Source organism: Zingiber officinale, chromosome 9B (genome assembly GCF_018446385.1).
Source record: "Zingiber officinale cultivar Zhangliang chromosome 9B, Zo_v1.1, whole genome shotgun sequence".
NCBI classification, from domain to species: Eukaryota; Viridiplantae; Streptophyta; class Magnoliopsida; order Zingiberales; family Zingiberaceae; genus Zingiber; species Zingiber officinale.
This window is the reverse complement of record NC_056003.1, coordinates 42,416,369-42,433,548: the sequence shown is the minus strand read 5'-3', so window position 1 is coordinate 42,433,548 and position 17,180 is coordinate 42,416,369. Positions and strand designations below refer to the sequence as shown.

Genomic DNA, 17,180 nt, shown 5'->3' with positions numbered 1-17,180 from the left:
CCATCCCGAGGGGACACCTTTTTACCCTTTGTGATGCTAGAGAGGATTGCTAATGTGGCCGAAGGAGGGTCTTTGATAGGGATGACAACAGGACGAGTTCGGGTCAGGCTTAGCTAATTCCAAAACTTGCCCCATTAGAAAAAAATATGGATCCGAATCCAAACCCGTCTCGTCTAATTTTTTAATCCGTCCCGTCTCGACCTCGCTCAAAATCCGACGGATCTATAGTGGGTTGGACTCGCTAGCCCGCTAAGGTTAAAAAACAAAGATAGAAGTCAACCATAGTTATTATTATTATATATTTTATATTATATAATAATAATAATAATGTTATTATTATTATTATTATTATTATTATTATTATTATTATACAAGAAGCGGTTTCATTGAAATCCGTAACCCGTCTCAAATCCGTTTCTAAATCCAGTCAATAAATTTAGATTCGCTCCATAATCCATTTCATCATATTTAAATCCATCTCGAATGAGACGAATTTAATACGGGACCAAATTTAAATTCAATCTATTGCCATTCCTAGTCTTTGAGGAAGTGGGCATGAGAAGTTGTCGATGATGGAAAAAATGGGTGAGCATTGATCGAGCAAGTGTCGACAATTGTCGATCGAGTTAGAGCATTGAGTAAGCATTAGTGATTATTAAGGGAAGCTGAATGAGTGTTGGCGTTCATCGAGTTGGATAAGGCAAAGTCGTGAGTAGTCCACATGATGACGAGGGTAAACTACTCCATCCAAGAACTCTTACCTTTCTAGGGCTGTAAATAAACCAAGCGTTCGTGAACAAGCTTGGTGTTCGGCTTGGTAAGAGCTTGTTTATGTTCGTTCAATATACATAAGATTAATTAAACAAACAAGCTTGAACAGTTCGTTAAGCTAAATAAACAAGCTTGAACACATATGTGTTCAGCTCGTTAATGTTGGTGAACAATGTTGGTGAACAATGTTCGTGAACAACGTTCATAAACAATGTTCACGAACCATATTAATTAATAAAACTCTTTTCAATATGCTAAATAAATAATAAAATAAAATAAATAGATAAATTTAAATTATCAAACTCAATACCCAATCAAACAACTAAAAGTTTCAAAAAATCAAACAAGCTTGAATTGAGAGCTTGATAACATTTAAACGAACCAAGCTCGAACCAAGCTCAAGCCAAGCTCGAACCAAGCTCAAGTCAAGCTTGAATTGAGAGCTTGATAACATCTAAACGAACCAAGCTCAAGCCAAGTTTCAAACAAGCTCAAGCTTATAAAAAATAAACCAAGTCAAGCTTGAACACTCATTTCAAAAGCTTGGTTCATTTTAAGCTCGGCTCGGCTCGGCTCGGCTTGGTTACCTTATCAAACAAGCTTGAACACCCCAAATCTTGGCTCGGCTTGGCTTGTTTACAATCCTATACCTCTCATTCTTGACGAGACTCGTTTAGAATGATTGACTTGATTGACTTATCTTTCTAAATATGATAAACTCAGTTAGTCTAATTTTAGAAGTCTAGTATTTTTTTAATTATGCATCCTATTTAAAATTAAAAATTTCTATAAATATAATATAGCTTAAATTGGACTGTAGATATTTAGATGACATATCTTATCATGACAGAGTGATCTTGGGAGCAATTGACTTACCCTCCTGCCTCTTCCTTATCTTTGTTTGATTGGACAATTAGGACCCTACTAGGATTTAATAAGTCTCCTGATTTATTTTTTATTTAATAAGTCTACTGATTTATTTATTTTTATTTTTATTTTTTAGATTACGTGGTTTGTATTGAAAGGGTCGCTAAGATAATTTCTTCATTTTTTACAATCAGATTCAGCAACTAGGCCTGCTCATCTTGTAGTTTTAATTTACAATAAATACTAAACACAAATTGAATTTTCGGGTAAAAGATACGGACGTATCAGAGACCTGGAAAAAATATGGCTGTATTCAATTTTCATCGGTATTTGTTTAACTGGATTCACAAAGATCTAGTCAACCACCTTGAAGGTCCTAACGCGGAAACCCCAACCAACGGCATCTCCATCACGCAGTTCGCGCCACATGTTCAAGCCCACGCCGGCCTCGGCGGCTGCTGCTGCGCTACGCGGGCACACGGACCGTTTCCAAGGGGACGGACACCACGAGGCGGCTGTTGGTTGGTCCCCTCACCTGCCGTCTCTCTCCTCCCCCCGGCCCCACCTCGGCCGCCGGCTGCCGTTTTCGCGTTTTTGTCGGACGCAGTGGAGCTGGCACGTGCTGGATCGTGTCCGCCGACCCGCCTCCGCCACTAAGATTTTCCTGGAAATTTCCGATTAATATCCGAACCATCTCCGCCGTCGGTCTCTCCCACTGCCGCATCTGTCCGTCTGCCCCGACAAAGACGATGACGTGGGTGTCCTTCTTGGCGTCGAGCCGCCGTCCCCAAGCCATCAGATTGACTGGCCTCGCCGCTTTCCTTCTCGTGTATAAATAACCCCCTGCCTCCCCTGTCTTCTTCCACCGCGATCCATCTCTCTCCTTCCCTTCCTCTCCTTGGCGGTTGCGATGGCTCCTAGGGCGGCGAAGGACAGCGGCTGCGGCAGCGGAGGAGACCCGGAGGCGGCGGCGCGGTTCCGCGGAGTGAGGATGCGGCCGTGGGGGCGGTACGCGGCCGAGATCCGCGACCCCGCGCGGCGGAGGCGCGTGTGGCTGGGCACCTTCGACACCGCGACGGAGGCGGCGCACGCCTACGACGCCGCTGCCCTCCGGTTCCGCGGCCACAAGGCGAAGACCAACTTCCCCTGTTCCGGCCCCGTTCCCGCGCCCGATCACTCCAGCCCTACCAGCAGCAGCGCCTTCGGATACTCGTCCCCTCTTACGCCGCCGGCTACCGGCGACGCCGCGCCGTTCGATCTCGAGCTCGCCCACGCCTCCTCCCGGCTCCCCTCCTCCCTGTGGAGGCTCCCAGTGGACCTCGACCTCAACCTTCCGCCGCCACCGGAAGATCTATGATCCATACATTAAGAAACACTAATTGGATGAAGAAAATGAAAATTTCATCTAAAATTAATCATTAAATCTATACTTTTTCCAGGTAGAACAATCTGTACATATAATTATTATATATATATATATATTTTCATAAATTTTATTTTTGAGCTGGGAAGAACTTAAAGAAAGGATTTCTCGCGGATTAATGATGATTTTTTTTTTTTTTTTTTGTGTTGCAAGGAAAATTATTTGGTGCAAGAATTCATTTGAACAGATGTTTTAAGGCAATTCATCCCCCGATTCATGGTTATTATTATACAAACTCTATCAGTGAAATATTGAATGATGAATTATTTCCATGAATCATCTTATTGGACATAGTGTAAGATCCATTTCAAATCTGCCCCGGGCTCGGTGCGATTCAAAGAGATGAGAAAGATTTTCACGTAGAGTTGTCAGATAGATCAATTCGTGGTGAGGTAGGTCGATCCATGACTAGCCAATTAATTGGTGGAGTGGGGTGGGTTGACCCGTCAACTTGACGGGTTGTCAAATTTCCAAACCAACCTAATCCAAGGTGGGTTGCAAGTTTGGCGGGCCAACCCGTGGGGCCATCAATTTTTTTAAAAAAAAAAATTAAAAAATATTTCATATCTTCAACTTTTACTTCGAAAAATTTTTATCAATCAAATGTATCCATAAACATGAATTTTAAATATAAATAGATACAAACGAATACGGACGTGAGATGAAAAGTACTATTTTTATTTTAAAATTATAACAAAAAAAAATAATTAATTGACATAAAACTTAACTTACATGTATGTCTCAATCCGCAGGCCAACCTAAGCCCGTCGTGGGCTGACCAACGTGGGTCGTGGGCCGACCAGCGCAGGTCGCAGGCCTAGGCGGGTCGGCCCGCGACGGACTTGAATTGATAAAATTCCAACCCAATCCATTTAACTTATTTGATAGGACGAGTCAACCCGATGGATCCAACTCAAATTGATGACTCTATTTTTATGTAATGTGAGTTCATTCTTCCTGTAATGATCCATTTGTATGTTTTTTTTTTTATTTGGTGCAATAGTAAGAGATGAGAAAGATTTCCGTGTAAAAAGGTAGGGATATAAATGAACCAAGCACTCGTGAACAAGCTTGGTGTTCGGCTTAGTAAGAGCTTGTTTATGTTCGTTCAATATACATAAGGTTAATTAAACAAACAAGCTTGGACAACTTGTTAAACTAAACAAACAAGCTTGAACACATATGTGTTCAGCTCGTTAACGTTCGTGAACAATGTTCATGAATAACGTTCGTGAACAACGTTTATGAACAATGTTCACGAACCATATTTATTAATAAAACTCTTTTCAATATGCTAAATAAATAATAAAATAAAAATAAAATGAATAAATAAATTTAAATTATCAATCTCAATAACCAATCAAACAACTAAAAGTTTCAAATAATCAAACAAGTTTAAATTGAGAGCTTGATAACATCTAAACGAACCAAGTTCGAACCAATGTCAAGCCAAGCTTGAATTGAGAGCTTGATAACATCTAAACAAACCAAGCTTCAAACAAATTCAAGCTCATAAAAAATAAATCAAGCCAAGCTTGAACACTAATTTCAAAAGCTTGGTTCATTTTAAGCTTGGCTCGGGTCGGCTTGGTTACCTTATCAAACAAGCTTGAAAATCCCAAAATTCAACTCGGCTCGACTTATTTACAATGCTATAAAAGGGTTTGATTCTTCTATCATGATTCATTGATTTGAAAAATTAAATACTAAAATTAACAACACAAAATAACAAAACCATTTTTAATCCTATTTTAATCGTCGTGAGTGTCGGAATTGAAAGAGAAAGGGGTGGCATATGTGCTTTTCCTAAGCTTCTTCTTATAGCTTTTAATCAAATCTAGATAAGTTTCCAAAATATCTAAAATTATATATCATAGTTTTAAAATTATCAAATTATGTACCCATTTCTTATTCTACTCTCATTGACAAATCAATTCAATTAGAAAAAAAAATTAGTTGACTAATTTTTTTCAGTCAAATTGATTTCTTTCTGTGTGTTCGAAAAAATCCATTAGTTAGTTTCGATCAAAATCAGTTGATAGATCTACAGAGATCAGAATGATATGAAATCAGTTCCTCTATATTCGTCTAGATCATGGATATAATCATAAAAGTTAAAAGAACTAATAGGATATGATTTCACTTCATTCCGAGTTCTCTAGATCTATCAACTGATTTTGGTCGAATGACCTAAATTAATTTTATTTAGGTTCATCCGACGATAGTTTAAAAAAAAATCATTGCTCTCAATATATTATGTTAAATTGATATTTGATAATATTTTTACAATTAGGAGAATTAGATGAATACATAGGAATTATTTTCATGTCATTTCGAGGTTTCTAGGTCCATCAGCCGATTTTGTCCTAAACTGGTTGATTGACCTAGAGGCTTCAGAATGACATGAAATCATTTCTTATGTGTTCGTCTAGTTCTCCTAATTATAAAAATTCTATCAAACATCAATTTGACCTAGTATATTAAGAGTAATGATTTTTAAATATGAATGTATCTGAAAAATTAGTTCATGTTTTAAAAATCATTGCTCTCAATATATTGGGTCAAATTGATATTTGATAAAAATTTTATGATTAGTAAAAACTAGAGGTGTAAATGAACCAAGTCACTCATGAGATATTTGAAGCTCGATTTGATGAAAGTTCATTTGAGATCGTTTAATCAGGCTCGTTAAGATAAACAAACCAAGCGCAAGCTTCACAATATTCAGCTCGTTAACTCATGAACATATTCGTTAAGCTCATGAATCAACTTTTAAATAAAAAAAAGGGGCTTGATATTAATTTATAGATTTTACATTCTCATTATGAAATATATAAACAAATATATTAATTTTTTTTATTAGAATAAAATTATAAATTTTAATAAGAATATTTATTTTTTTTAAATATATAATTTAATTTTTAATGAATATTTAAATTTATAATTTATATTTATTAAGTTGGTTTAGGCTTGATAAAAGCTCGAATAAACTCGTAAGCCATGAATATATTAATTAAATAAAGCTCAAACTCAGCTCGATTATAAATGAGCCAAACTCCAACATTCAAGAGTTCGACTTGGCTCGGCTCGATTACACCCCTAAGGAAAAGTAGATGAATACACAAAAATTAATTTTATGACATTCTGATATCTCTAGCTAGACCCATCAGTCAGTTTTAGCTGAAATCAACTGATGGATTTTTTGAATACATTGGAAGAAATCAATTTGACTGGAAAAAAGAGTTGATTGATTTTTTTCGAATTGACCTGAGGATGAGGTTAAAATGAGAAGTGGGTACACAATTTGATAATTTTGAAACTATGGTACGTGATTTAAGTATTTTGGAACTTATCTACAGACTTCTAGTTCGGTAAAAAGATGTTCTTCCTAACTCCAAATTTGTTGACTCTTCGTCAAGTTTCCTTCATATTTTAGGGATAAGGCATTATTGTAGCAAAATGTAAAGTTGTCATTTTAACGGTTCTTTCAGGATGATCTTGTACACTCTGAAAAAAGAGTAAATTACGGAGAGTATTTGTCCTAGCATAATAGTTCTTTATATGAGGGAGGTCAAAAATCCAATGAGATATTTTCGTACCTGTTAAAATTTGACTTCAAGATTTATTACAATAAATATTTATGTAGATACTAACTATGTCAATCTGGCAGGGATATGTATGAATGGTTAATATGATTTATTTGTTGGGATATATGCCTATAAAAAATTGTTCTAATTTTATTTGAGAAAATTTTTAATAATAATTTTTTATATGCATGTTATATAGATTCTTTATAAATATAAAAAATCCCTAGATTATTATTATTATGTGACTTTAAATATTGTATATAAAGTGTTATATAAATATTTAAATATAATAATCTAAATTTATCCGTAATTAGAAACTAAAGTTAATTACTAGGATTAAATTCTGAATGAAATAATTTTATCCTATTGGATAAGGCTAGACATGATTAATTTTAAATTTCTAGTAAATTCCGTGATAAATAGAATATTTATTATTAATCAATGATGGTCATATATGAATTGATCTCAATTCTGACAAATTAATAAATTCTTATTTATAATATTATATTTTTTGACTTATCAAGTAATGACACAAATGAGGTAGTATTAAATATTCTTGATATATTCGAAATATAATAAAATAAATAGTCAGGAATATTAATATAAAAGATGAAATCCATTCCTTCCTAAACGATTCCCTTAAGTGTTAATTTGATATTTGAATAATAAGAGCGCTTAATTTATGATTAGATCAAAAATATATTATTCATTAGACAATCAATAAGACTTAAGGAAAAAGATATAATTAAAGAGGTTAATAGAAATTACTTATCTTTGGTTATGGCTGTTTAATGTAGGATCAATTTATATGTAATGACTATATGAATGTATGCTTATTCATTACTCTTGAATATATAGTAGAATAACTTGAAGAATACAATTCCAAATTTATAGTAGAATAACTTTAGAATTAATAATATTGACATATTATAATTAAAGAGTTTAATTTAATCAATATTATTGGACCTTGAGATTATAGGTCCATCCGTCCATAGTTTTCCATACCATCTCCGAATAATATTAAACACCTATGATAAAAGTATTAGATTTATTACCTTAAAATTATTGAATTTTAAATTACTACACATCCTTAATTGGGTGGATAAAGAAATTATAAATGAAAAATCCTTTCTTTTATAATTTTATATTTTCTTTTGTTCAATTAATTTTTTAATTAATTAAATTTTATTAGATATTGTTTTGTGATAAAAATCAAAATTATATTCATTCACCTTAATAAGCTTTTACTTAATAACATTTACATTTTTAATGTTTATTGGATGAACATTTAAATTAATAGGAAATAATAATAGAATTATGGAAGATATTTTATTTTTTTTTGATGTAGTTGCGTGCTCCATTTGGAGGAAAAATTCTTACAAATTTCTCATAGTTGGGGCTCGAATCTGGATGCCCTACCGATATACCATAACCCTAGGGGCCAAATATCCTGCACTAGAGATTATACTCAAGATCACCAATCTTGTAATGGTATGTTGTTTATATGCTTGTTATTATTTTCAATATAGATATTACATGATAGATCATTTTAAAAAAATTACTAAAATATGCGATACAATTTAAGCGATTAACAATTGATATTTGGTTAATACACTATATTGATTAATGTTTTTAATAACAACTTATGCATGATATATATTTTTCACAGTCTATTCATGCTGATGAATGCTGATGAATGCTGATGAATGTGATGTGCAAATGAATTCATTGTCATTTGATTGTATGGGATTATATTAGCCATTCATGTTTGTTTTACAATTAGATCGTTTTCTAAATAAGATAAATTATATCTCTTTTCAATTCTTTAGACCTAGAAAATTAATATTATTATTATTGAATAAAATTTATTCATAACAATTTTTTATGCACCATGACAAGGTTTTATTGATAAATTTCTTTTATCATACTTCAATCCATAATGTCCGACCAAGTTTTTCATTTTCTTATTGCGTGTTTTATTATGTTGATAATGATTACGTTGTCATGCAATATGTTGAAGATAGAATAGTGATTGTTTAATTTTACAACATACAATTATATGCACTTTCAGCATGTCAATTTAAGAGAGTCTTATTGTAAAATTTAATGAGGGTTTGCAATTGGATTTTGTAAAATAATGGGTCAAATGTGAATATTATAAATTTAATCGCTGCGCTAAATTCATTTCATTTATAATTTTAAATTGTTTAAAAATTATAAAGATCTTAATTATGGTTCAAAATGTCTGAATTCACTAAGGAAGGATTATAAAATAAAAGTTATTTTATAAATTTAATACACATTTGCAAAATAATGAGTGGGAGCGGATAATATGACCTTTGGTCTCCACCGTTAAAATAACATCATGAATTTTTAGTAGCGCCTTGAGACATTTTGATTATGTCATCCCTACTGAGGGTGCCTACTAATTACAATAACAAGGTTGTTTTTTTCATGAGATAAGATTTTAAGATGTATTTTAGAATTGACTTACCCTACGGAGGCAATCCCTAAATTAAGTCTTCAAATTTGATACAGGTGGGTTACATTTATAAAGAAATAATTAGATCAGTTAATTAATTTCTCTACCAAAAGGAAAAGGAAATTAAAAATATTAGAAATATGAGATATTTCAGATAACATATATAATTGAGAAAGCATCGTTATAATTAATAATTATTTGACCAACCTAGATGACATTTAATTCTTGTAAATTATAATTCCTTAGGTTATTAAAAAAATAGATTCACTATCTTAGCGATTCCCGTAATATTAGCTCCATAGATATAGAGAGAATTAAATATAGGTACACAGACTATACACACATGGTAGGATAAATCTCAAATCATCAATTTTTAAGGATCGATTTCTGATTATTATGTCAGATATCATGTGTCTATAGTCTGTGCTAGACTCTAAGGACATTTCTTATGTTATTAAAAAAACATGTTCTATGCTAATTCATTTACTTTGCCTTCAATTATGTTATGATATTTATGCAATCATATATATTGAAAAAATTTCTCAATTTCAGCAAATATGTCAAATCCTATTGCTACTCTTCTCTCATCTCAATTTTTTACCGGTTAAAATTTTACTAAATTGTAAATGGAAAAGTAACATGAATATTCTCTTGGTCAATGAAAACTACTATTATGTCCTTAAGGAGGATTGCCTTCCAGTGCATGCCTACAACCAATGCTTCTAAGGCAATCTCAGAAGGATACAATAATTGGATTGCTACTTGTTAGCGGTGATGAATGAAGTGCTTAGAACTAAGCATGAAGCCTTCCAAACTGTTAAAGAGATTATGGAATCTTTATAATAAATGTTTGGACGTCCCTTTGAGCATGCTCATTATGAAGTCATGAAAGTAGTTATGAACTGCAAAATGAAGAATGGTTCTTCAGTTCGCGAGCATGTACAGAAAATGATTAATCATTTCAATGGGACTAAAATCAATGGTGCAAACATTGATGAAAGGACTTAAGTTGGCATGATTCTAGAGACACTTTCTCCCATATTCCTTCAATTCAGGACAAACTATGTCATGAATTATAGGATGTATAATCTGACAGAACTCCTTAATGATCTACAAACTTATGAAACTCTTATGGATGATAAGAGTGGTAAAGCAAATGTTGCAGAGGCTAATGTAGCTATGAGGAAGGTTTCTTCTAAAAAGAAGAAAAATATGGGAAAGATAAAGGGCAAGAAAAATATCCAAAGAAGAAGAGGAAGGCTTCTGAACTTAAACCTAAGGGAAAATGTTTCCATTGCAACACCATTGGAAAAGGAAATGCAAGAAGTACTTTGATGAGCTGAAACAAAAGAAGAAACAAGGTAGATATGATTTACTAGTCATGGAAACATGCTTAGCTGAGAATGATTTCTCAAGCTGGATAGTTGATTCAGGAGCATCTTATTGGATCGATACGCACGTGAGAGGGGGGGGGGGGGGTTGAATCACATGATTTTTTAAAATTTATTTATTATTTAAATAAAAAACACGAGTACGTGCAGCGGAAAAACAGAGAAATCAAGTGACAAGTAAGAAAACTAAAACATACACGGTCAATTTACTTGGTTCAGAACCTTCGACAACTCCTACTCCGAGATCCAGGTCCCGCAGACCTATCGATGGGCAATCCACTAAAATATCTTTTTCAGTATCTTCGAAAAAGGGAATTGAGTACACAGAAAGAGGGAACAAATGCAACACCATGCACTTGTCCTTTTGCAAGTAGTAAAATGTACAAAATACAAATCGTTACCCAACTCCTTAGAAGATTGTCAGCTTAGGCTCAATGTCGGTCAGCTCCTTGGCAGCAGTTGGGTGCAGCAACATCGTAGCAGTGTCACAGCAGGAAGTCGGAGTAGTCGAGACCTCAAATGTGTTGGATCGAAAAGAATTTATATATCTCCACAATGACATGATATTGTCCACTTTGGGCCTAAACCCTCATGGTTTTGTTCTTGGGCTCTCCCCAAAAGGCCTCACGCCAATGGAGATATCTTTTTCTCTTATAAACCCATGATCTTTCCCATGTGTTTCCAATATGGGACTATGTTTGCAACCTTGCAACCCCAACAATCCCCCCCTCAAACAAAGGACCATAGGCTTCCCACGTCCGATCCTCGACCCACCAGGTCTTCCTGCCCCTCGGTCTACCCGACCTACTAGGACTTCCTGCCCCTCGGTCCACCCGACCTACTAGGACTTCCTTGCCTAGCCGCAACTAGGACTTCCTGCCCCTCGGTCCACCCGACCTACTAGGACTTCCTTGCCTAGCCGTAACTAGGACTTCTTGCCTGGTGTCTGGTCCTCTTGATCCGAACATAGGAGCCCCTACTTTCTTTGTTCGAGGTCAATATTGTACTCACATGGTTCAATCAGACCATAGCTCTTGTGCACAGTCGGTGGTTAAACTTTCTGGCAGTCCGGGCTCTGATACCAATTGTTGGATCGAAAAGAATTTATATATCTCCACAATGACATGATATTGTCCACTTTGGGCCTAAACCCTCATGGTTTTGTTCTTGGGCTCTCCCCAAAAGGCCTCACGCCAATGGAGATATATTTTTCTCTTATAAACCCATGATCTTTCCCATGTGTTTCCAATATGGGACTATGTTTGTAACCTTGCAACCCTAACAAAATGGACACACAGAAGCTTGTATGGATGTTGTTCCTTGAAGCTTGGTCGAATAGCCCTTATAAAGGCCATGGAAGGCGCCTTCCATGGGCGCTGAAGGCGCCTCCAATGGATCAAATCTGACCCTGAAGTCTACTGAAGCTTATTGCTGAATCTGTCAACTTTTCTCCCCTGGAAGGCGTCTTCAAGCTATTGAAGGCGCCTTTCATGAACAGTGCGAATGCGTCTTCCAATGCTTGAACGCGCCTTGGGGTACTGTTTATCCGAAGGCTTTTTGCTCCTTTTACCCTGCAAGTTGTGTTAGTCTAAAACTAAAACATCAAACCTACAAAACAAAGTTAGCATAGTGAAAATAAGAAGAAGTAATTAGCTCCTGTCCTCCTAGGACCAGTAACTAGTCAAGGTCTCAGATTAGACATCCAAAATGGATCTAACATGAACCGATGCCTACTATCCCTCAATCGGGATGTGTCCTCACAAAGTCACTCTCCTCCAGTGACTTACCTTTACTTTGTTAGTTGCTACTCAGAATATCATACCGATTTCCCTGTACAAAAATTTTGTATAAGTCCTGAACCTTTCCTAACAACCTATTGTGTTCTTTAGAAATTAAATTTGGAATCGCAAACAGAACTTAACATTATTGATTCCAAATTCAACTTATCCGTTCTTAGAGGTTTAGACTTGGATCGCGAACGATACTTAACATTATTAATCCAAATCCACCTATGTTACAAATTTGATTAAATATTTATTTCAAAGATCGGCTTCCAGGTTAAACATGGCGAGGCACTAGGCCTTCTTGGGTATGGGATCATCCACCACTTCCTAGACAAAGCCTTTCAATGAAATTCAATATTTAATCTCCTTATAGTAACCCTAGGTCTAACCACTAAGAACAATCGAATACAAGATCGAAAAACAAAAGAAATACAAAATCGAATCATAAATCCGAAACCTAGAATCGTTAGCCTCTTGTGTTTGGTATTTCAATATCTAAACAAAAGAATAGACTAGTTATGATGCGGAAACTAATAACTAGTTATACCTTTTGTAGCTTATAGACCTCACGATCTTCTATCGTATTCCTCTTCTTATCTCGGACATCGTGTGGGCGACGATCTACCGAGACGAGAATCCACCCAAGCCTCCTTCTCCTCCTTGCAAGTTTCGGCCACCAACAATCTCCTTGAGATGAAGAACTTTGGCCACCAACCAAACTCCAAGGGATGCTAAGAAACAAAGTCTCCTTTCTCTACTTCTTCTCCAAGCTAAATCCGGCCACCAACCAAGCTCCAAGGGATTGATGCCACCGGCCACCAAAGAAGAAGAAAAGGAGGAGAGGAAGGATAAGGGCCGACTACCACCAATGAATAGAGAAGAGGAATAATAGATGTGTTGTGAGGTGAGGCACCTCTACCCTCTCTTTTATATTCCTTGGTCTTGACAAATAAGGAAAGTTTTAAACATAATTAAAACTTCCTTATTTTCTTTGCCAATAAAAGGAAAATTTAATTAAAAATTTCCTTTTATTCTTTTAATAGCCGACCCCTACATGTCCTCCAAATAAGGAAGTTTTAAACACAAAATTAAAACTTTCTAATTTGTTTCCAGAAATTTTTAAAATAAAATTTCTCTTTTAAAAATTTCCTTCATAGTTGGTTATAAAAGGAAACTTTTATAAATTAAAATCTCTCTATTAAAACATGTGGATGATTACAAAAAGGAAAGTTTTCTCCAAAATTAAAATATTCCTTTTAACTACAAATAAGAAAAGATATCAAACCTTTCTCTTAATCCTTTATAGAAACTATAAAAGGAAATATTTAATTTTAAAACTCTCTTTTAAATCATGGTTTCCACATAAGGAAAGATTTTTAAAAATAAAATCCCTTTTATTTTAATTTGGCCGGCCACCTACTTGGGCTCCAAGCTAGGGCCAACCACCTACATGAACCCATCTCTCCTTGGTTTGACCGACCCTAGCTTGGGCTCCAAGCTAGGCTCAGCTGACCACCTTAAGGTGGGTAGGAAGTTGGGTTTAGGTGAGTGTAAGACTTTATAAATAAGAGGCTACGACAGGGACCGAGAGGAGGAATTGGTTTTGGTCTCCCGATGAACTTGAGCTTCCCGTGTTCGCCCTGAACACCCAACTCGAGTTCATCAATAATAACTCATACCACTAAAGAGTTATTATTGAACTACCGCACCAATCCCATATTACTATATGGGCTCATTCTTATCATGAGTGTGTTAGTCTCCCTGTGTTTAAGATATAGAATGTCCACTAATTAAATGAGTTATTGACAACTCACTTAATTAATATCTAGCTCCAAGAGTAGTACCACTCAACTTCATTGTCATGTCTGACTAAGTTCACCTGCAGGGTTTACATGACAATCCTTATGAGCTCCTCTTGGGGGCATCATCAACCTAGATTGTAGGACACAGTTTCCTTCTATAATCAACAACACACACTATAAATAATATTATTTCCCAACTTATCGGGCCTATTGATTTATCGAACTAAATCTCACCCACTGATAAATTAAAGAAATAAATACTAAATATATGCGCTTGTTATTATATCAGGGTTAAGAGCACACACTTCCATAATAACAAAGGTCTTGTTCTTTTATGCAGTCAGTATAAAAAAAAACTACCTTAAATGGTCCTGCTCAATACACTCAGAGTGTACTAGTGTAATTTTATAGTCAAGATAACTAATACCAAATTACACTACGACTATTCCAATGTTTTGTTCCTATCCATCTTAGTCGTGAGCTGCTATTTATAATTTATAAGGAATTGATAACATGATCTTCTGTGTGTGACACCACACACCATGTTATCTACAATATAAATTAATTGAACAACTACACTTAGCATATAAATGTAGACATTTGACCAATGTGATTCTTTATTTCAAAAATAAATGTTTACAAAAAGCTAGACTTTTAGTATACACTCTAACATACTTACCATCTTGCAATTGGCTGACTAGCCTTTTGATCCACCAGGTCTTCATGCCAGTTGTCCGGTATACAAATCCAACAGAACTTCTACCTATTGTCCAGTCCAGTGGACCCAATCAGTCTTCCTATCAAATATTCGGTCGACCCGTTGACCTACCTGAACTTCACACCAGCTATCTGGTCCTGCAGACCTAGTTGGACTATGATGCACTTACTCCTACACATGTTTCTAGACTGCAAAATTTTACTTTATAACAATCAAGGGTAGAATTGAATAGAATCACTAGGGACACACATTTTTTAGCTCATGAATCTAGATTGTAGAGTTTGCTTGAGGACAAACAAAGATTTAAATCTGGGGGCGTGATGCCCGTAGATTATATAGTCTATTTCTCACTATTTTACGTGCATATGCTTATATTTCATATTTATGATCTATGCACCCTTCTCTATCATATTTCAGCATAATTACTATTTTACATCCATAGATCTGCTCGGTATTTGTTTTCACTTTCAGGAACAGTTTGGAGTGGAAAAGGATGTTAAAGATGCAAAAGAAGATCAATTGAAGCAAGAATTGGAGTGTCCAAGTTAATTCAGAGGCAAATTGGGCCTGGCCATGTCTTGAAGCACGACCAAGGAAGGAACTAGTGAAGAAATGGCTCTGGCCGTGCCTCAGAGCATGGCCAAGAGCTGCCCATGCCACCCTCCAGAGCCAATTTAGACTTGGTCGTGCCTTGAGGCACAACCATGTACCTGAAGATGCAGTTTTGAAGAGCTAGCCGTGCCAAATGGCACGGCCCAGAAGAAGAAAAGAAGGGTTGGTCTGCTTTGGCCGTGCCAAATGGCACGGTTTGGCCATGTTGATAGAGCCAAGTTGGCTCTGGTCGTGCCTTAAAGCATGACTAAGTGTTAGAGTGTATACTAAAAGCCTAGCTTTTGTAAACATTTATTTATGAAATAAAATAATCACATTGGTCAAATGTCTACATTTTATTTGTTAAGTGTAGTTATTCAATTAATTTATATTGTAAATAACATGGTGTGTGATGTCACACACAGAATATCATGTTATCAGTTCTTTATAAATTATAAACAGTTGCTCACGACTAAGATGGAAAGGAACAAACCATTGGAATAGTCATAGTGTAATTAGGTATTAGTTTATCTTGACTAATAAATTACACTAGTACACTCTAAGTGTATTGAGTAGGACCATTTTAGGTAAGTTCTTTTTATACTGACTTAATAAAAGAACTAGACCTTAGTTATTATGGAAGTGTGTGCTCTTAATCCTAATATAATAACAAACATATATATTTAGTATTTACTTCTTTAACTTATCAAAGGGTGAGATTTAGCACGATAAATCAATAGGCCCGATAAATTGGGAAATGATATTACTTATAGTGTGTGTTGTTGATTATAGAAGGAAACTGTGTCCTAGTAATCTAGGTTGAAAATGCCCCCAAGAGGAGCTCATAAGGATTGTCATGTTAAAACCCTACAGGTGGACTTAGTTTGACATGACAATAAGGTTGAGTGGTACTAATCTTGGACTAAGACATTAATTAAAGTGAGTTGTCAGTAACTCAATTAAATTAATGGACATTCGATATCTTAAACACATGGAGACTAACACACTTATGATAAGAAGGAGCCCATAATGTAATTTGGGATTGGTCCGGTAGTGCAATAATAACTCTCTAGTGGAATGAGTTATTGTTGATGAACTTGAGTTGTGTGTTCGGGGCGAACATGACATATTCAAGCTCATCGGAAGGCCAAAACCAATTTCTCCTTTAGGTCCCTGTCGTACCCTCATTAATGCCTTAAATCCACTCATGGAAAAGCTCATCTTGGTGTCCAAGAGAGGGTCGGCCCATGGCTTGGTGACCAAGCCATGTAGCCGGCCACTTCCTCCTCAATAGGGTCGGCCTCTTGCTTGGTGCCCAAGCAAAAAGGGGCTGGCCACAATAATTCAAATTAGGAGGGGTGTTTTGAATTTTTAAAATTTTCTCTTTGTAGAAATCTACAAGTTTTAAAAGAGAGATTTTAAAATATAAAACTTTCCTTATTTGAATTAGACCATATGGTTTAAAAGTTTTAAAACTTTCCTTTTTTAACCATCCTCATGATTTTAGAAAAAAGGAAGAGAAGTTTTAAATTTTAATTTTTTTTTATTTTGTAACCATGTTTTAAAAAAGGAAATTTTAGAAGAGAAGTTTTAAATTTTAAAACATGGTTCTAATTTTTAAAACTTTCCTTTTTTAACATCCACATTAGGAAATCAAAAGAGAGCTTGTAAAATTTTATAAGAGTTTTTTTTCTTTGCTTATAAAATTTTTTACAAAAGTTATTTCTTTCCTTTTAAGTGGCCAGCCACCCTTGCTTGGTGCCC

General features: G+C 35.2%; 1 protein-coding gene across 1 annotated transcript; it reads left to right on the top strand.

Moving 5' to 3' along the window:
• Positions 1-2,548: 2,548 nt before the first annotated feature.
• Positions 2,549-2,995, top strand: LOC122022965 (ethylene-responsive transcription factor 4-like). The gene has a single exon (XM_042581067.1). It carries the CDS (start codon positions 2,549-2,551, stop codon positions 2,993-2,995), a length of 447 nt encoding a protein of 148 aa, XP_042437001.1.
• Positions 2,996-17,180: the final 14,185 nt, after the last annotated feature.

Bases quoted from the DNA above. Each gene is read 5' to 3' on its own strand.
- LOC122022965 (XM_042581067.1), top strand. From the start codon at position 2,549: ATGGCTCCTAGGGCGGCGAAGGACAGCGGCTGCGGCAGCGGAGGAGAC.